Here is a 20,741-nt window from a genome sequence, read left to right as displayed (position 1 = left end):
GGCCGTCGTTCATCATGCTCAATGAGGCAGCAAATAGGAAAATGACCATTTGGATCAAACACATCTGCACTCATCTGCCCGCCTGCTTTATTCCCATTAACTGCACCCGTAAAATACGCTTGTTGTTTTTTTTCCCCGCCGCCGCGTTTGGATTTGGAAAATGTTTTTTTTTTTTCCTCCCCTCCCTTCTCTGTCCCGCCACAATCACTTGGCAACCCACCTCTTACTTGCACCACTGTCACGCCCAGGCAATTACACCAACCATCAATTATATGAAAAGGGGATACAACACACACATCTGGAGGAGTTCATAATCAATATATATCTAAAAAGAGGAGCCAAAGATCACAACGTGCAACAAAATACATTAGACTCACCAGAGACGCGATTTGCTAGCCAAACTGAGCAGGAACAAAGTTTGCTCGGACAAACCAATCGGAAGACGGACAAATGCTGACATCATCGAAGGCCGGCACCCTGACCCTGTGAGGACAAGTTTAAAATCTGACGGGTTAGGCAAACAGTCCCATTGTTCATCTCGGGGATCTGCAATACCACTATTTTTTCCCCCCGACCGACACCAGTACATGAATACACTTCTGCCTATTCACCGATACGGAATACGATACCACTTGTACTTTTGATAGTTAACATTCCAATGAACACAATGAGAGATAATTGTGAACTAAGACTCTCTCACAATCCAGGAGGAACGTTTTTGGCACCTCTCTGACTTCAACCCGAGATAACTGCCTCAGAGACTCCAGACAGACGTGAGGTCTTCGAACTATTCTCCCCACTGATTCACAACTTCCCAAGTCGAGATCAACAGTGGCCCATCCCCACTCTACACAACTCTTGGCTCCTCCCACTGGTGGTGAGCCCATGCATGGGAAGGAGAACCAATGTTGCCTCACCCCATGGGTGCAGACCCGGTCGGCAGCCGCTCACCAGAGCGCCATCTCTGAACTTGGCTGCAGAGGAAATTCTGTCCAAAACCGTTTTGCATCATGTGAGGTTTTTAAGCCGTGCTTTGTATGCTCCCTCACCAAGGGCAAGTTTGGTACTGTAAAGCCCAAGACAACTTAGCTCCTGGGGTCGCTGGGACACGCAAACCCTTCCACCACAGTAAGGTGACGGCTCAAGAAAATGCTTAAACTGTTGGGTTTGAAACCTTAAACTAGCATTAGCCGCTAACTCTGAAACGGCCGCACGTCTCTCAGCCTTGTGCCATAAATCTTGCCTCCGCGCCCTTAATTGTAAGCCTGGTGTTGTTCCTCGCCTTCGCTCCATAAATTACCACCGGCAGGTAAAGATGGCGGCGAGGATGCAAATGCGCAGCGCTCTCATGGTTGTTAGCGTAATGCTGCGTGAAACGGCGGCGTTGTTAGCACTTATTGGCCGTCTTCCGTGGCGTGGGAGCGGAGGCTTGGTGCATTATTATAGATATATATACAGTATATTTTTTTAGCTTCGCATCGACGCGATTGCGGTGATATCCGCTGCACTTTTTCAAACTTTAGCCCCACCGCGTGGAATGAAGTCATCACAGCGCTGGCATCGGTTGGTGTTTTATGAAAGCTCGATGATAAATAGCCGAGCTGCCGCCACGCTTGGGCGGATGCCTTCATTCGGCACTTGGCTTGTTTACAGACCGCCACCGCCATTTCCGCAGTTTAAACAAATCACCGGCCGAGGGGGACATCCATAAGCACTAACGGGTCAGTGGACAGACACTTAAAATGTATGTGTTATTAAGGGGTGGAGTCAAGGGTGGGGGCGGGGACTGGTGTCCACACATGACCTTTCCTCAGTGCCCACCCCTTCTGTGTTTTCGGATATCAAAGAGGGACAGGGAGAGGAAAAACGGGCTGCAGTTGCGTTCGTTTTTTTTCCCTTTCACACTTGAAATACATTCCGACAGAGAATTTCAACAAGCGCACACAAGGCGCTAAATTGTTTTAATAATCGCAGGTTTGATTTCTGCACCAAACAGTCACACATTTTTCCTTTTCATTCCTTGTTTTGAACCATCCTTTTGTCTCCATTTTGGAGATATATTGTCCATTTTGGACAGATTGGTCTTTCCATTTTTCTTTTTCTTTTGTTAATTTTTAAGAAAATCTGTCCTTTTTTTCTTTTTAGGCATTATTGGCTTTGTTTGTAGGTCTTGTCAATATGTCATTTTTTTTCTTTTTGGATGTCTTGATATTTTTCACTCACTTTGTCCATTATTTTGGTCTTTCTGTCCCTTTTTAAAATGCCATTCTGATCACTTTTCATTTTTTTGTGTTTTCGTCATTTTCAGATATCAAAAAGTCTCTAAATATTTTTTTTTCATTTTGTCCTTTTTTAATCTTTTTCTTGATATTTTTAATCCTTTTTGTTTGCCTAAATAAAATGTCTGCCTTTTAAAATGTTTCTGTAGATTCATGTACATATATCCATCTCACAGTGCATATAAATGTGTGTGTGTGTGTGTGAGAGAGAGTTGTCCGCCTGGACACTGGGAAGTGTCGTTTTTGATTAGCAGCCATGCTGTCAGTGTGTGAGGAGGAAGAGGAAGATGGGGCTAGGGGTGTGTGTCATGAAGAAGAAGCGGAATGCATTATTCATACACTCACCTGAGAAGTGGGGGAAGGGGGGCAGCTCTCCCTGAAACGTTGGGGAGAGAACACTTGACATAAGACAGCCCACAAATGCACACACACAATTGCACGTGCATAGACACACACACACACACACACACACACACACACACACACACACACATCAAAAAGGACTATTTCCTACAGGGGGTAAACTCCCAGGAGAAGATAGCGTCCGGGCGAATTTAGAATAATTTATTCGCTTCCTAGTTTAGCTTGACAGTTAGCACTGAGCTATTTATCTGGCGGATGGAGGGTAGCGGCCAATCAAACAGCTTTGAGTGCTAAATAAATGTGACACGGTGGTCCCAGTCAGTCGAGGGGTTTGGAGGTGCTTGGAATTTTCATGCCACAAAAACCTGGCATTTGAAGGAGGGTGTGTAGACGTTTGATATCCAGCGTATGGCTGCCTTTCTGTTGCTTTAAGTAACACTCGCTTAAAGGTTTACAATCGGCATAACATCAATGATAATTTCCATTAACCTGCCTATGATGCATCACATTATATATTGGGATTTAAGATAGATGTCATTTTGATGTGCGTCAATTTTTGATTGAAATGTGTAAAAGGTGTAAAACTACATAAAACATTTTGTGTCGCTGGTATATTTTCAATATGTTCCAAAAAAATGAGGCTTGGCTGGAGTGGAAGCATCTCGCTTCTACACTCTGATCGAATGTGCGGCGTCAATTTCGAGCCAGCACTTTTTGGACATGCGCCTTCCATCACATCCTCCCGCCAGCCTAATTAGTATGCATTAGCAATTAGCACATCTAATAGGACATACGTTGATTGCATCCTGGCCTCAAAATGATGATCACCGTCGCGAAGCAAAGAAAACGGCAACGTGGGTCCTTGAAAGCAGCATCATTTTTGGAAGAGTAAGACTTTTTCTTTTTCTTTTGGTTGGAGAAAAAAAAAAGCAACTTCATTCATGGGTGTTGATGACTTCTTTGAGAAAAGAAAAAAAATTGGGGGAAAATGCTACACTGACATAATTTTTTGAAAACAGCTACACCATAATCTGATTTGCTTAAGAACGACAACAAAAAAAATCCCCAAATGACTACTTGAGGGGAAAAAAAATAAATCATTCACATAAAATCACCACCGGCCCCTCCAAGAAGTGACTTTAAATAAAAGGCAAATTGTGATCAAGTGCACAAAACATGAAAGATGTGACTGTGCATGTATGATGAATATTTCAGTGATCTTCCTTAATTTTGATTTATGGCGCAGTTATAAATTATGTAAAAGAAAAAAACAAAAAAAAAACAAGTTTTACATTCCCACCCAAAATGGAAAAAGTCTGGCATGGTTCCAAAGAGAATGAATGTCTAAATCACAGGTGTTAAAGTCAAGGCCCGGGGGCCAGATCTGGCCCGCCACATCATTTTATGTGGCCCGCGAAAGCAAATCAAGCATGTCAACATCCATGATGCTTGCTAAAGGCTGAACCGAAATGTCAAACTGTCATGTCTAATCCCTAACAACAACATTGAAACAAGCCATTATTCTTGAAGTCTGATTTTCAAAACAAGTTATCCATCAAGTTGTTGTTCACCGTGGAGGTGGTTAAACATTTACGGCGTGTGGTTTTAGAAAATTCATAGTTATAACGGCCCTCCGAGGGGAAAACGTAATGACAATGTGGCCCGCGACAAAAATGAGTTTGACACCTCTGGTCTAAATATACATTGTTGTTGTTTGTTGTTCAGTTTCAAGTTTTATATTTTAACACCATAAATTTCGCATTTTAACTCAATACGTTTTAAAAAATATATCATTTAAATAGAACGCGACCTGTGTCTAGAATTGTAAAGTAAAGAAGTGTCGATCAAATATGTAGAGCGCCAAGGAAGCAACAGATAGCGGTAAGCTAACGCAACGCATGCCGGCTGCCTTAAAACGCCATTGCGGAACACCGCGAAAGTCTTTTATCTTATCCTGTAATAGTGTGACAACTTTTTATTAGAACGTGAAATTTCACGTTATTTCAGCGAAAACATGAAACGTGGCACGTCATGTGCTAACTGGGGCACAATGTTAGCATTGAGCTAGCGGACTTGAGTTCGTGTAATGAGTATTGATATGTTGCTGTGGGTGGTTGTCTGGCGGCCACTGGTTTCAAGCATCAACGGCGCTTTTAATGGACTCGGCGAGTTTTGTTAACAGGATTATCAAGGGATTAGGATGAGATGATATGGTCTGGGGGGCGTAATCCTCTGCGTGCGTTTGGCCACATGTGTGCGGCCTTTTCACATGCTAACTAGCGTGATAATTGTCCCGACGGGGAGTCCATTCACGTAATCCCTCCGTCATTGTGAAAGAAAAGAGAAAAAAAACGCCTTCACTCTCCATTTAGGCCGTCTCGATGACAAAAGGAGCGTTTAACTCCCGAACCAAGACACTCCCCCTAACCACCCCCGCTTTAAAATAAATAAATATATAAACGACCAGCCTGAGCATAGGTTAATTGAAGGTCTCAGTGTGGGCCTGCAAAGAGGATTTTTAAAAGGGCAATTAGCATTCAGATGAGCGGCTGCGCACGCACAGAAATAATCCATATTAGATATACCTGTACGATAATAATACAAACAAGACAGACGATTCATGTCATTGCTGACAAGCTAACGCTGAAATGAAATGCGTTGGAATGAACCGATTCGTGAAAATGCGTCAGACTTGACGTTAGGATGGTTTGAATTCATGAAAAATGTGCAAAGGAGATCAATATATAATATATTTCTTGAGATTGAGATTTGTGATTTTTCTCCTGAAATGAAGGTTATGTGGTTAGTACACCGGGAAAAAAAAAGTTTTGTGGAATTTACTCTTATCTCTTCAAGTGGATGCAAAAAGCAAAATGATCATATAGATCGAGATACATTTTTAAAAGAAGATGTATAGTTTGCTGAAAAAAAACGTAGCTAGATGCCGATGATTTTATTTCGTGCAACAACTTGACAAAATAAAATTGAGTTAAATTTGACTTTTGTTTGTGGGGGTGTACTTCCCAAGATGAGTTGAATATTTCGAAATTTGAATGCTTTGACTTGAGTGAGAAATGTGAAAGGCCAATTTCAATATTTCAGAATTTGGAATTTTTATTTTGAAAACATGGAAAGGTTTTGAATGACATAAAACATCTCTCAGTTTCAGAATTTTATTTGAAAATTGCAGTTCATTAAAATATGAGCCGAACAATTTGAAGTTGGAATGGTTTGAAACGGGAGAAATATGGAAGGAGGTAAATATGTTTGAAAATATCTCTTGATTTGGGTCATTTTATTGTGAAAAGTTGAGGATGCGGGAAGTACTTCCCTAGATAAGTGAAACATTTTTAAATTGGAATGTTTTGAAACAGCAGGAGGTACATGTGTAAAGCGTCTCAAATGTCAAAATCTTACATTTTGTCTAATTTTGGAGTTTCTTTACTTTTTCTCATTAAGGTAGGACATATTTAACGCAATATTTCAATTTCATTCTTTGAAATTTGAGATTTATTATTCCCCATCCCCAGTTCTCGACGAATTTTTGATGTGGGCGACAAGAATGAGTTCTGGCGCTCACAAATTTGACGAAAAAAAAAAAAAGGTATACAAGTGTGTTTTATCAGTGATTGTTAGAATGTGGTATTAAGTTTGCTTTTTTTTTTGTTAGTCAGTTCACGGAATGAGCAACATGATTATAATAGTTTTGGATTTTTCATTATAGTTTTCTTTTTGTTTTTACTTTTGTTTTAAAAATGTTTCAAGTAGTTTTTAGAGCAGGATTGTAATTTTTTTTAATATTTGGTTTTAGTTTATTAGTTTTAGTACTAGTTTTAATTTTTTCACTCAATACTGTATTTTTTCAGTGCGATATAAAAAAAGGTAACAAAGTATTGAGTAATAAAGTGAAGTAAACTCCAATTCTCAACCAACTGTTTGACCTTATTTCTTGTGAATCAATGTAGAGAACAAAAAAAAACATTTAAAATGAAGCCCAAAAGCTGTGTGACATTGACAAAGACGAAAAGGAAGGACATTTTCACTTGAATGAGTTAGTTTTATAAACATAAGATGTACTCTGTAAGTTAGCTACCATTTCTTAAAAGCATTTTCCTATTTCTTCTACTTTGTTTACAAAAATCCTTTTTCAATTTTAGTTTTTGTTATTTTTCATAAACTATAATAATGTTGCTTAGCAATGCTATGGGAACATGGTTTGATGAATCCAAATAGTGGTCTCGAGACTTTTTCCACCCCCTCCTCCCCGTATGTGCGCTACTGTTGGTTTTATTTTGACGAAATCAACACACGGCTGCTGTGAAAAAAAAAAGAGGACCTGGAAAATGTGCTTGGAAAGCATCAGCGTGAGTAAACAGCTGTGCTGGGGAACGAGCGCGGAGGTGATGGATGCAAGCAGAGTTGGCGTGACAGATGAGCTTTACAGCTGTTCGCTGTGGCCTGGCACCATATCAAGCATTTCATTCGATCGGCTGGTGGAATATCGGCAAGTTTTCCTCATCAATTAAAGTGGGAAAACGTGAAGCTCTGCGAATGCTTTCTGACGCTCGCTACCGCCAAACTAGCTGCACTTTTATAGCCTCTGCCGTGTTTTTGAGTTTCGAAAGACAATATTCTACTGGTAATATTTGTTCGTTGCAGCCAGAGTTGAAATTAAAGTGAAAACTTGAAACTTAAGCCACTTGGCTAGATAGCTTTATGTTGAAAGTGTGTTTTCAAGGACATTTACTGCAATGCTTTTGCGGACAATGCTAATACGTCATACTAAATATTAGCAAATGTTTTTTTTTTTGTAATGTGGCTGGGAACTGGTTTAAGAGGAAAAAAAAATATGGCGGAGCTGATCTCTATGCCTGGGTGAGGGCCTGTTTGAGGTCTCGCAGCAACATGGATGCGATGACGCTCTTCTCGCTGTTGACGGTCAGCTTGCCGCCGTCGCCCGCCTCATCCTTCAGATCCAGAACAACCAGAACCAGGACTTCGCTGCTCACCGTACGCCCCGCAAACCTGCAGTGGGCGCAGAGGAAACATCAAGACGCATGAGTTGAAGACAATGACGCAATTAAAATTGAGCATGTCAGGTGTCATGTTCTTCCTTCAAGAAGAAAACAAAAAAAAAATCTAAAAATAAATTTTACATAATATTGTAGCACAGATTAATTCTTTGCTTGTGTCTGTTCAAAAAATACGTATAAAGATCTTGGAAAAAAAAAAACAAAATCCCCACATTAAATCGCTGAATGACGTTGAATGTCTCCTTTTTTTGCATGGAAAATATGGAATTGTGGGAAAATCTGACTTTTTTTGGTTTTGTGAATCTTGATGTTTGGAAGAGTTGAATCAACTGTGGAAACAGCAGAATGTCAAAAAAGTGGGCTCAATTTTTTTCTTTTTGAGGGGGAGGGGAGTCGTGGATAACATTCTTTTCAATGCTAATTACAGTGTCGAATCCTAAAAAATTTTTTTTAGTCAACTACAAACAATAACAACTGCAAAAGAGCAACAAAATTGTCAATTTCTGAGGAAATACACTGTCAGACTTAATGTACAGCATGTGATTTAACAACATGTGGTTCCTGAGGCCTCATCCAACAAAGTTTTCTACTAAATTGTATCAAACCGGACTAAATTTGAGAGGACCTGATTCTCTTGCTGGACTCAAGGTTCCATACGGTACAGATGTTTAATAAAAAAACAACATCTTTCATTCATTTAGGTCTCATTCTTGCACAGTACAAGTAAATATTAGAGTAAAAATAGTAGTTGTTATGAAAGTAAAAGATGAAATATTTAGTAGAAAACCAAGATTATTTTAGTTCTTTGACCAAAAGAGAAACAGGAGAAGAGCGGGTCTATTATCCTGGTGACTGACAGATAGCTGATGGTGAGAGGGCCCCGCCCCAGTCGCCACTCAAACCCAACTTAAAAACTCATTTTATGGACTGTGGCTATCTATTGAGTACGAGGGGGTCCCCCGCCACCATCCGTCCCAATAGGGGAATTCCCAGGCCGCAATTTCCATGGAAATGGCCGAAGCGCACATGGTCCCCCCCCCCCCCCCCCCATAGAGGGTCCTAACAAGAAGGCTGCGACCCGCTGCGAACCCCCAACCCTTCCGCCTGCTGCATCTTGGGGGTCCCCCGCCCATCCCTGCCATCTGCCTCCATTTAGCCCGACAAACAGCCCACAACGTCGGCCACTTGGGCCCGACTAAAGCCTGTCGAGAAGCCCCCCCGCGGACGGGATGGGACGGGACCAGGCGTTCGCCAATTAGCACGGGAGGGGAAGGGCTGCCCGTACACAATGCAACCGTGCCCGGCTCCCAAAGTGTCTGCGGCGGCCTCCGGGGAATATCTAAATTAGCGTCAACAGAGCAGAGGGAGTTTATTATCCGCCTCTCGCTTGGCTCTCTCTCAGCCTTAATTAAAATATTAGCCACTTGTCTTGACGCCTCTTCAGGCCCCGCCGCGCTAAATCAGGCCTCAAAAGCATTTGCCGTCGCGCTCCTTCCTTCCGCCGAGGCCCGAGGCGTCCGTCCGCCGCGCGTGGCGCCTCCCCCCTCCCACTAATGGATTTCGGAAATAAATCTTACATTTACTGGGCCTGTTAACACCAGCCCATGGCTGCTTTTATCCCGGCTCTCTGGAGACACCGCTTCAAGTGTAAATACCGTTCTCCCGCAAATAGTGGCTAGTTTATTTACTCAGTCGCATGGAGTTAAGGGCATTTATTGTATTTCTGTTTTTTTTTTTTAAAGATTCCTTACAATATCCACGGTGTTCAATCAACCATATATTTTGTTTAAATGTCACCAGTTTTTTTTTGCCAATATATATTGTGAAAACACCACAGATTAGCTAACGGAAACTAGCATGACAGTGATCATACTTTTTTTTTTCTTTTTTGGTAAAATAAATACATTTCTCCCATAAATAAATAAATAGTTATTAGATACTTATGGGGATAAAACAAGAACATTATTTTCTTCTACTTTCTCTATTTCATAATTTTGCTGCTGTAAATTGGGAATTTCTCCATTGTGTGACAAATAAAGCTTTTCTTATCTTAACTAGACAGCAAAATGTTCAACCAAACAATTTTTTAAAAATATTTTGGTCCTTTTTTACTGATTAATTGTAAAAATGCTCCCGGATACTGTTTAAGGTTGCAATCTGATCAGTTCAAGTCAGATAAAAGCATACAATTCTATGTGAGAGTATTCAAACATGCATATTTGCAAGTGCCATTGTTGCGATGACGATATTGTTGCGATTTTTTTCGATACATTTCTATGGCCCTACGTGAGGACATATGATGACATTTTAAATCCCGCCAGCCCAAATTGTGATCATGATTAAAATTTGATACGATGCGCAGGCGTATTATTATGGCGAGTCAGAGCGGCTGACCCGGGAACGCATTCAATCAGTGTCAAGCGGCGCGCTAAACAGGCCATTGGTATTCCCGTGCACTCGCCTCAGTTTGGGGCCTAAAACGGTGCGTTAATTGCGGCGCGTAGAATAGCAAAGCAAAGCAGAGCCAAGCCCAGCAGGCAGATTGGCATCGATCGGCGGGGCTCTCCAATTACCCGCCATTCTCCTCACTTGACAGAACCCGCGCAGGTGCCATCTGCCTCCCCTTCACCCGAGATAAAGCCGCCCTCACCTTTACACTGGCTCCCGGTGAGAGCGTGGAAGGGTGGGGGGTACGACTTAACCCGTCACAAGTACACAAGCTGCTCAGGAAATGGACGCCATTGTGGCGGCGCTCCAGCCGGACGGACGGCGGGATGGACGAGTGTCCTTCAAACGAGTGGACGGCCAGGCAGGCAGTGGCGGTGGCCAGATGGCCACCGGGTATTAGGCCTGATTACAAGCGTCAACCCTCCAAACTTAGCCATGCGGGAAATTTCAAGCTGAAGGGACGAGGGCCAAGCTTTAAGTTGGAGCTGCGTCAAGCCACATGTTTTCATTTAAACCCTTAAGACAGGTACGGCCACATTTTTTTTCCACAGAGACCTGCAAAATACATTGCATACAGGCATTTACAGAATGCCGAGTCGCCAGTCAGCCATTGAAACGCATTGTCGATTGTCCCATCAATTGCTCTTTGCCATTGTTAGTAATTTGGCAAAATGGCTCGACGCTGTGTGGCGATGCACTGTTCACATTCAGGCAAACTGTTTGAGTGGCCAAAAGAAAAGAATAGGGCATGTAAATGGACCAGAAAATTAGAACGGTACCATTTCATTCTCGCAAAAGCGAATGAATTTCACGCCGGTGTCGACGAGCATTCTTTGTTACAGGCACTTAGAAGATCTCTGTTTTCTCAACGAGGAATTGTAAGAAAAGGTAGGTGTGATAATCAATGAATAACTCTGGCTGTTTATGAAAATATTTGATTCAAAGTATTATACGTGTACATGGATGTAATCCTGTACAAAAACATTATATGATGATAAACACTATATGAGTGCATGGATGGAATACACTGTCATGGTTTAAAACTAACAATGCTGGCGTTATATTATGCAGCGTGGCCGACAACGCACCAGAACTACCTTAGCAATGACAATGTAAGACACCAACCCACTATGATTGCTCTCAGCGCAAGCTGGAATAAATACATGGACCGAGTAGGTAATACCATAGTGCGCAATTTATAGCGTGGCACAGCATCGAATTGGAAACAAATAACGCAAGGCTAAAAACCGCAGCCTATATAGTTTACCATTCGTCCAATCTCGACGGATCTCGTCTCCACTCCATGTCCGTCACAACATTTTGCGCATCTGGCTGATACATGTATGGTCTGACATACATCTTGCCAACAACCTCCCCTTCCTCCTATGCTTCACACACCTGGATTCCCTCAGATACATTTGAAACGTCACTTTCCAACTGGCTTTGTACACTTTCCAATAGTGAGCCCCGCTATTGTTGTCTTAATATGATGTCACGCTTCCAGGTTTGTCGCTTGTCAGGATCTCACTTCGGGAAAACCATTATTTGTCAAATTTACGAAATAGAAATTATTTTTTCATGATTTTTTTTTAAAATTACTTTACAGCTTTAAGTTCAAACAAAAACAAAATGGGCAGGGAGCTCCCAGGGTGAGCAGCATCACTTTTACAACATTGAAATCAATCAATCGTCACCCGAGAAGTGCCGTAAAACTCTGCCTCTCCCTAATTGCCCGGGAGCCATATGTCAACTTAAGATTGAAAGACTGAATGGTTTTTGGACAATAACAATGGAAAATTGTTAGCTCAGATACAGTATTTCATTAAGCCTGTTTTGTAAAAAAAAAAAAAAAAAAAAATTGATCGCTGTAACGCTTCGAGCAGAAGAAACAGGTCGTCCACCAGGTAATCGCATGAAGCATAATTTTCGCCTATGACTCAAATCAACCAGCTCAATTTTTTTATTTATTGCATTATTTATGGCTCCATGTCCTCTGAGAAGAGTTCGGGGACAGCAATGTAAAAGATGGACTTAGTCACGAGATAAAATATGCAGATTTTATTTTTGTGGGTTCCTCTAACATTTTAGACAAATACAAGGGACAGCAATGACGCTTCTGTAAAGATGTTTGGTATTTATTCACCCATCACTGGCTGGATGAAGGAAATGTGGCTTGGGGGGAAAAAAAAAAAGGGACCGGTACAAGTGGGCGTAGTGAGGGTTAAATCCTAATTGAATTGTGTTTTCTAAACAAAGTGCTGGCGTATTTGGGGGCCGGGTAACACTCCATCACATTTGCCTTCAAACGGACTGAAAAATGGAGCGCATTTATTTTATTCCGCTTGTTTGGACACAAACAAGAACAGTCTTTTCTACATTTGCTTTCCTGCCTGATTTATTGCCATCCTCCCTCACAGCAATCAATTTGGGCGCTTTGACAGGCACAGCCCCCTTACCCAACCATAGCATCGACAATCAACGTGCCCCCCCCCCCAAGCCACCCAGCAGGGCTCGGAGCAGTGCTGCACCCTGCTGTTCAACATAAGAACTGCAGCTGTTAATACTACGGGAAATAACATTAATTTATATTTTGACAATCATACAAACAAGGGAGAATAATAGAAATATTAACATTTTTAAAACTAACATCACAGAAAATGTGTGAGTTTATCTATTATAATTTCAATTTTAAAAAACTTAAGGGAAAGGTGACTGGTATTATTTTTAACGTTGCGGGAAAGGACATTTAGATATACTGTTGAAAATTTTAAGAACTAGTTGAAAAAGAAATTGTTACTTTTTCCTTCTCTTGTTCAACAAAGGAAACGATTTAATTTTTTTAATTTTGTTTTTTTTCAGGCATTGTTATATTTTGTAGTAAAGGCAATGTAGTTTATTCATTTTAAAAAAATGTACAGGGCATGGATTTTAAATGTATTTTCATATAGATTTTTTTCTTAAAATTACATGGCAAGAAAATTATTTTTCTTTTAATTAAAAAAAAACTGCACAACTACTAGTGGTGACAAAAGTCTACTGAACATTCTAGGTCTTCACTAGCAGATGTCAACTAGTGCACAGTTCTGCCTTGTTAGTAACATGTCACGGTGGCGTACGGAATCAACGCTCCAAACGTCGTCCCACCGTGTTCACAACGAGAGAACATGATTGAGTGGTGAAGAGAGAGTTCATCACGAGGCCACGCGTCGTCTTCTGGTGAGCGCAGCACGTACGCGCGCTATCGGATATTGACATTGATTTTTCGACCCTCCTTTTGCGTTTGCCGGCATCTCTCTCCTCCACTTTCAATCTGTAGGAATCGCTCACACGTGAGAGGGTGACAACCAGGAAGTGGAGGAGAGACAGATGGAGGAAGCACAACGCTGTCCCAATTATCTCTCAAGGTGCGCGCGACAGAGGAGGAAGCTCATTAGCACACTCTGTGTACACCCAATTACACAGTCGGCCATCTTGGGGCATTCCCCTGGCATATCAACACGCACGCGCGCACACACGTGCTTGAATGAGAGTGAGAACTGGCGCAAAGGAATAGTTTAAAAATGGCTTTAATTATGTTGAAATGAGTTTATAACATGTGGGATGTGTAAAATTACTTGAAAAAAATGTGAAAAGCAGGATGTTATTGCCTTGTGTGAAAGTTGTTGTGGAACTAAAGGCGCCCTGACTTGAGCACAGCTGTTGTCATGGCCACATTTCATAATTTGACTGACCTGTGTATATGACTCTCAGAGGTGGCCACCATGCCCACATTGGCCACCGACAGGACTCGCTTGGCGACGGCTTGATTGGAGATGCCTGTTGTCGCCATGGTGATAGTTGCCGAGGTCTCGTTCATGCCCCGGAGTTTACCTGTGGGCGGGAGTTGGGAATGGAACATTATGCCTTGCGACACACAGCAGTTTACTGTACTGTTGTATACTATGGAGTGATGAACTTGTTTTTACACTTGTGTGAGTTGGATAGCGTATTTGGGCTTACTTTGTTCTTTGCAGAAGTCCGTCTCCGAGAGGCTGTAGGGTGTCAGCAGTTCACCCACAGCGGGCTGGATGGAAACACTGAAGTGCTCCTCTTTGGTGCTGAGCCGCCACAAAACACACACGTCACATGGGCTTCACTTTGAAAACAAATTCAATTGCAAACGTAATTATTTTGAGAGTGAGGTTTTGTGGCAGGATAGATTCCTCTGTGCCAAGGCAGATTTTCTTAAAAGGTTATTGAGTGGCATTTAGCGAGCGGAAGCGGGCCAGGGCCCGATTATCGGGAGAATAATTGTTATCTCAGAGAAACGCTAATCAATTGTGGCTGCGGTCTCAAGTGAGAATTCTGGCACAGAGTGGGAATTAAGGTGAGAACGGAGGCGTAAACAAACATCCGTCTGATTTGCTGTTCCACTCTCGTCCTGTAGGCAGCGGTGAGACAAACTTTTTTTTTTTTCCACGACATTCTCAGTGATCCTGTTCTAGTACAACCACGTAGGTGGCTGGATCCAGCGGGCTACTGCTACTAATTAGCCCTGATGCAAGTGGGCTGTAACACTAGACATTTGCAATGTAGGGAGAAATTGCATGTAACTGACTGCTGAATGAAAAAATACGTGAGAATGTGGAATTATGTTAAATGATAGAGGATAAGCGGTTCGTATACTGAAGGAAACAATACGGAACGATACTAAATCGTGGAATGGAAATGAATGGTGAATTTTTGTTGGGACCTGGAAATTAGTGGCATGTTGAAATCTGTTACCAAGGTGAATTAAATGTGCTACATGTGTTGAATCTCAAATGGGAACAATGTGTTTTGTTGAATGTCGAACTAGTAGTTGAAAATCTTGGAATTTGTGAATTTGTGGAATGATGCCGGAATTTTTTTTCTTTTTACCACAGCTGGAAGTTGGCCGCTTGTGTGGAGTCCTTGAAGTCGACGCCCATGGAAACAGTCACCGAGGCCTCCGGATCCAAGCGCTCTGTGTGGAAGAGAGACAAACGAGGAGTGGGGGAGTTTGCTGTGAGTGACGAGGGTGGCGAGGAGGAGGAGGAGGGGGATGCCGGCAGAGTGGAACAGACAGGTACAGCCGTGCTGGCGTGCGTTAGCTCGCAAGTCAAGGCCACCGGTGTGCGCATGAGAAGCCCGTCCTTCAATCTTGCAGCACGTTTCCACGACAACGATCTTAGGATGCATCAGCGTCAAGGAGATGAGGTGCCACACAACAGTTGATAGAATCAAGACAAAAACGCTTCATAAGGTTAAAATCTGTGATATGAAGACGATATAAAAAGAGTTTTTAAGACAGTTTTACCCCTCGTACACGGTTTGAAAAGTGTTAAGACACTTTTTAAAGTACTGTATTCCTTAGCGCTCTCTACCACAAGAAATGGGAGAAAATGGTCTCACATCACCGATGACATGAATACGGCTGGCACGCACAGGTCTACAAAAAAAGGGGGGGGGGACATGTAGACTGCTTGTTTCAAGCTGTTTTCCACTCAGCTGTTTACTGTAAAATTGACCAATTTCAAAAAAGGGAAATGAAAATAGTATGAAGGCTGTAAGACTCTGGGAAGATGATGCAACGACGTGCTTTGTTTTTGTGAAGTATGAAAGGACTTCATGGCACCTCCAAATGTGTTTAAATGAAAAATTTCAGAGGGAAAAAACATGGGCTTAAGTCCGAAAACACATTCGGCACGTGAAACTTGAAGCTCTAATAATCATTTATCGCCCATCAACACAGAAGCGGCAGGTAAAGATTTGCTTGGGTGAATACCCCTTTTCTTCCTGCGGGCTTCTGCCCATCGATCCCAATCACCCGCCGTTTGGCCACGCCACTTCCTCGGACGGCGATCAATGTGCCGCAATCGGCCGCTGGGCACGCGCGAGAGCAAGCTTTGACGGGAGGGAAACAGTCATGCGGCAGAATGAGGCCGGAGCGTGATCGATGCTAACTAGCGGGGATTAGCTCAGGCCGTATCGATGGACTTGGAGGCATCAGGATAACTTCATATTTTTTATTTTCTTTTTGAATAACACTACAGTGGTATTTTTGCTTATGAGTTTATGAGGGGCAAAACGACTTTACAAATGATTTATGGTCTCGCAATAGAGCAGATTTTCGTCCCTTCGTGATGACTGAACTCACCGATGGTGTTAAAACAGTGAATCTTCAGGCCAACGGGGCTTCGCTCTCCGACGTGGATCTCCTCCAGGGGGCGCTCGCAGCCGTTGCTCAACGTGACTTGCACGGCCACCATGCTGCGCCCGTACAAGCAGGGCTGGCGGGGGAAGTGGTACTTGGCAGACAGGCCCTTACCGGTCATGTGGTGAAGCAACTCGTAGCTTTTCACCGGCCCGAAAGACGGACTCGTCACCTGTATAGGGGAAAAAACATAAAATGTCAGGACATAACTCGGAAAAGAACTGCATCCGGTTAGAGTGTCCCCCCTCCTCCTGGAATAAGACTCTTTGTGAACAAGCATAGGCCCAATTTAGAAATGCCCTCATTGGCAGAGGGAAATGGACTAGATGTTCACTAGAATGTAAAGAATAGAAAGGCAAGGGCTCGCAAAGACACCATTAAGAGGCTACTTGGTTTCTTTAAACAACAACAAAAAAAAAAGGAGTTTATACCCTTTCAGTCGCAGGAAATTGCTTTTTGGAATGCCGACATTCTCAACTTCTCACGTCTTCACTTGGCTTCTTGATCACATATATTGTCAAGTATGTGAATATATCTTTTTTCCCCCAATACATCACGAACCTCAAGATTTTTGTTGACGGACATCAACACAAATTTGTGCTCATTGGCAAATCTGTTGCGGGGGTTAGATGTTTTTTTTCCAAGTACAGAATTCACAGGGCATCGATGAGCTAATTTGCCTTTGAAGACCAATAAACCAAAATGGCTAACTTCCTGTTTCATTTCAGCCAAGGACCCAAGAGACCTTTTGTTGCGTCCCATGATGATAGATTTTTTTTCTTAACTTTGAAGGAAGGGTCACCAATGAGCCCAAAAAGGAGGAAATAACCAACCACTGTTGAAAGGCACCCTTGACAAGGCATTACTGGAACATCAAAACCTTCATTCCTTCTCACTAAAAACTTCACCAACAGCAGCAGGAGTCCTTGACGCCATCCCACTAACAATCTCCTCAACATGCTGTAAAAAGGAGACCAAGCAAATATTAGTTAGCATGGGCGCCCGTCACACCGGCAAATTTATCGGGCCGCTTTCGGACACGTCGAAGTCAATAAAGCCGGCCGTAACGCTGGCCGGAGATTTAGCTGCTTGGCTCAAGGTCCCTCGGCGTGCGCCTGCTTTGTGCCGTCTTCCGGGAAGCCGGACAAGCTTTCCGAGGGCTTATTATCACTCATTTGACACAGTGGACAGTTAACGTCTGACAGCAGTGCCAACGTGAGCTCTTGTCCTGTTCCACAGGCCATAACACCTCAAGTGTAAATAAAGGCAACAAGAGGGATGTAACCTTGACTCCCTTGTCAGCCGCATTCCACTCCCCCCATCCTCCCTCCTCCTCGTCACTGTCATCATCTTCTCGGCGGACAGCAGGAAAAGAAGGTGACAACGAGGGAACACGTTGATTGAGAGGCTCTATTATGCGTCAACTTAAAGGAAGGCGGCGTGATGGATGACGCCCGCCGCCAGTCACCTTCAGAGCGGCGGCCGGCGAGGATGCGCTTCCGATTCCTCCATGGCAAATGACCTGAAAATCCCGCTGACATATCCGAAAGGGCTAACGGGAGCCGGGCGTAGCCTCGCGCGCATGACGGCCCATTTACAAGAAAGGGATGCAGGGAAGGAGATTTATATTGAAAATCCATTTCTGGTTTCGGAGAGCGAGAAAAAAAAAAAAGCAGCTCGTTGTACCCTCAAGCAGGAACTTTAAGGCCTAATTGTCCCCTTCGGTGTGTGGAGATGACAATTAATTGAGGGAAGGCGCAAAGACCTTGGTGACAAATTGAATTAAATAAATGTTTGCCATAGCCTAGCGCACCGACTCGCTCATGTAAGTTGGAGTCTCGCTGCGAGGTTACTTCATTTATTCCAATTTATTAGCTAATGAGCTACTCTTACCAAGACTGCCACCAGGACACATTCGTGCTAATAGATGGCTAACGCGAAGGAACAGTTACAGTATGCCTATCATTCACAGTCACAAACTGTTTGATTGAATTGAATTGAATACAACTTTGTGAAATGTGCCGTACGTGTGCGTAACATACGGCACAGATGAAATTTCTTCCCTCTCAACATAAAATTGATGGATCCCATCGTACAAACGCTGCCCAGTCCATGGAACGCATGAATGTGCATGTTCAGAGAGAAAATTGAAAAAAGAAAAAGAGAATTGACAAGTAGCTCCCAGTTTTCGAAAAACTCAAATTATTCATTTATGACCATTTTCTTATACATTTGTCTCCCAAGCACTGATAAGTGGCCATCATGGTGAGATATCTTTCAATATTCATGTGATCGTAAAGAATTCATGGTCCCACGATCCTGTTGAAAGTCATCCTACACCACAACATAACTTAAATTCTCCTCCATTAAAAAAAACGAAAAAATACAAAATATATATTTGATTTTTGAAAGAGGTTAAAATAGGGTCCATACTTTTTGCATAAGCTAAAGTTAGTTGTATCTCGCCTTCCATTGAGAAGGAAAACCGGGCCGTGGGAGGCAAGACAATTTTTGAAAGGAAAACAAAGCTTCTATCATCAACAATGTCAATTATAAAATTAATTCTCGGCAGTTTTGATCATGACAAACTGACTAACCTTGGCAACCCTAATCTGAAGGCACCACTGTGTTTATTGTGAATGTTTCAAAAGAAATTATGCAAGACCCAATCATTTCTCAAAGTCAGCCGATAAGCTATTTCCATTTTTTTCCCCCCCATCCTTGGCAAGAGTCAATCTGGCGCCGTTTGAATGGCGGCGAGAGGTTTGCTCTCCGAGCTCACGTCTAATTACGAGTCAGCAGGGAACTGGGGGCGCCCGTGCCGGGTGGCGGGGGGCAGGGTGGCCTGATGGGACAGCAAATGAACAAATTATGATGGCCTTCTTCTGGGCGAGATGGGGTCAAATGCCACTGACAGTTCAATTTCCCCCCCAGTGGTCGCTCCGGCCGGCTAATTATGAATGAAACACGATCAGGATCGGCGCTGGAAGAGGTCCGCGGCTACGCTTGGGATTTAAGGAGGCGTCGGTGAGAGATTCTAATGTCAAAATGTTATTAGAGGGGAGCTGGCGAATGCGAGAGAGTGGGGGAGGGTGGCACGGGTCAAAGGCAGTGACCGAGGTTAATCTAAATGCCTTTGATAACCATGCAGTAATTCTCTAAAAGGACTCGAGCGCTCAGCTGAGACTCGGTCGCCGCCTCTGTGGGCAGATTGCGCAGAAATAGAAATGACACCGGGGCCACACTGTGTGCGCGCACATATCAAAAGGTGAACTTATTTACCCCGCTGCGCATATCATGTATTTATGCAGAGAATTGCCTCTAAATCAGATGTTGTAATCTGCATTTCTAGCGGCTGGCCTTCACCTGCTTGGCAGGCAGAGAGCGGCTGTCAATCATGCTGAGTGACGGGCGGGCAGGGAAAGTCAGAGTCACCCGGCGAGCTGGGAAAGGCGGTGCGGACGAACACGCCCACGTCATTAAAGCATAAACTTCGTCTGTACAAAGACAACATTGCAGTGCGCTTGACATTTAGTTACACTGTACAGATTTAGTTCGTCAACACTAAAATATACAAAGATTACTGATACCTGGTATCAGTACTTGCCCATTGTGGTATTGACTGGACACTTTTTTAAAAATTTTGTTTGGTGGTGTGCCTCTTTCACTACAGGTGGGGAAAGCCTGGTTTGGAGGAAGGCTCTGAGGTAGAAAATACACACGGCTGACGCCTGGGAAATAGGAAGAATGATCTGGACCCTTACGGGAGCAGGCGACGGGATACAAAGTACACACGGAGGCCGAGAGACAGCGGGAAAGGTCGACCATCAGATATACACAAAAAGGACACGCGGGAGGTGGGGGGGGGGGGGGCAACAGAGAGATGGAGGGCAACGCATGGCTTGGCGTGCGGGAAGAAGGCCCACCGAGCGAAATAGAGTTCAAGGGTGCAGGCGAGACAGGCGCAGCGAGGGAGGCATCCTGACGGGCCATAAATAGAAGGCGTCAGAAAAGGTCAATACGTCGGCTTCGGGAGTAAAAACATTCCGCCGGGAAAGAGAAGCTCATTTCACTGCCTCCGCCACGAACAACAGACTCTCAGCACACCTTGATGCAGGAAGTGCTGCCTGACACTTTGTATAATGCGCCAACACGCGCACGCGCACATCATCAAATGCGTAAAAATGCACATGGACAGGAAAAAAAAACTTGAATAAACACACATACTCAAGGCCACAATCAAACACCAACACACAAAGAAACGAACACACACACGTGCTCACCGGCGTGGTGGTGACGGAGACGGCAGAGAGCGAAAGTCCCTCCAGGTCAGACAGCAAACTGGAGGAGAGCACCGAGGAGTTGGTTGTTTTTGTGGGCGCTGGGAGAACTGAAAGAAAAACC

At 43.4% G+C, this 20,741-nt stretch overlaps 1 protein-coding gene across 3 annotated transcripts in view; it reads right to left on the bottom strand.

The window, feature by feature from the left end:
• Positions 1-7,338: 7,338 nt before the first annotated feature.
• The window catches only part of ap3b1a (adaptor related protein complex 3 subunit beta 1a), a 28,346-nt gene continuing 14,943 nt past the window's right edge, over positions 7,339-20,741 (bottom strand). For all 3 annotated transcript variants that reach the window (XM_086134867.1, XM_086134868.1, XM_086134869.1), the window contains 6 exons: positions 20,621-20,727; positions 16,281-16,509; positions 15,023-15,107; positions 14,123-14,220; positions 13,855-13,993; positions 7,339-7,667 (listed from right to left, as the gene is read on the bottom strand). In XM_086134867.1, coding sequence (XP_085990993.1) covers positions 7,508-7,667; positions 13,855-13,993; positions 14,123-14,220; positions 15,023-15,107; positions 16,281-16,509; positions 20,621-20,727 — 818 coding nt within the window. In that variant the 3' untranslated portion in view covers positions 7,339-7,507. The remainder of the gene's footprint in view (positions 7,668-13,854; positions 13,994-14,122; positions 14,221-15,022; positions 15,108-16,280; positions 16,510-20,620; positions 20,728-20,741) is intronic.

This window comes from Hippocampus guttulatus, chromosome 17, assembly GCF_054856545.1.
Source record: "Hippocampus guttulatus isolate MCC_2025c chromosome 17, RoL_Hgut_1.0, whole genome shotgun sequence".
Taxonomy (NCBI): Eukaryota; Metazoa; Chordata; class Actinopteri; order Syngnathiformes; family Syngnathidae; genus Hippocampus; species Hippocampus guttulatus.
The sequence above is the reverse complement of the archived record's forward strand: the minus strand, read 5'-3'. Positions and strand labels throughout refer to the sequence as shown.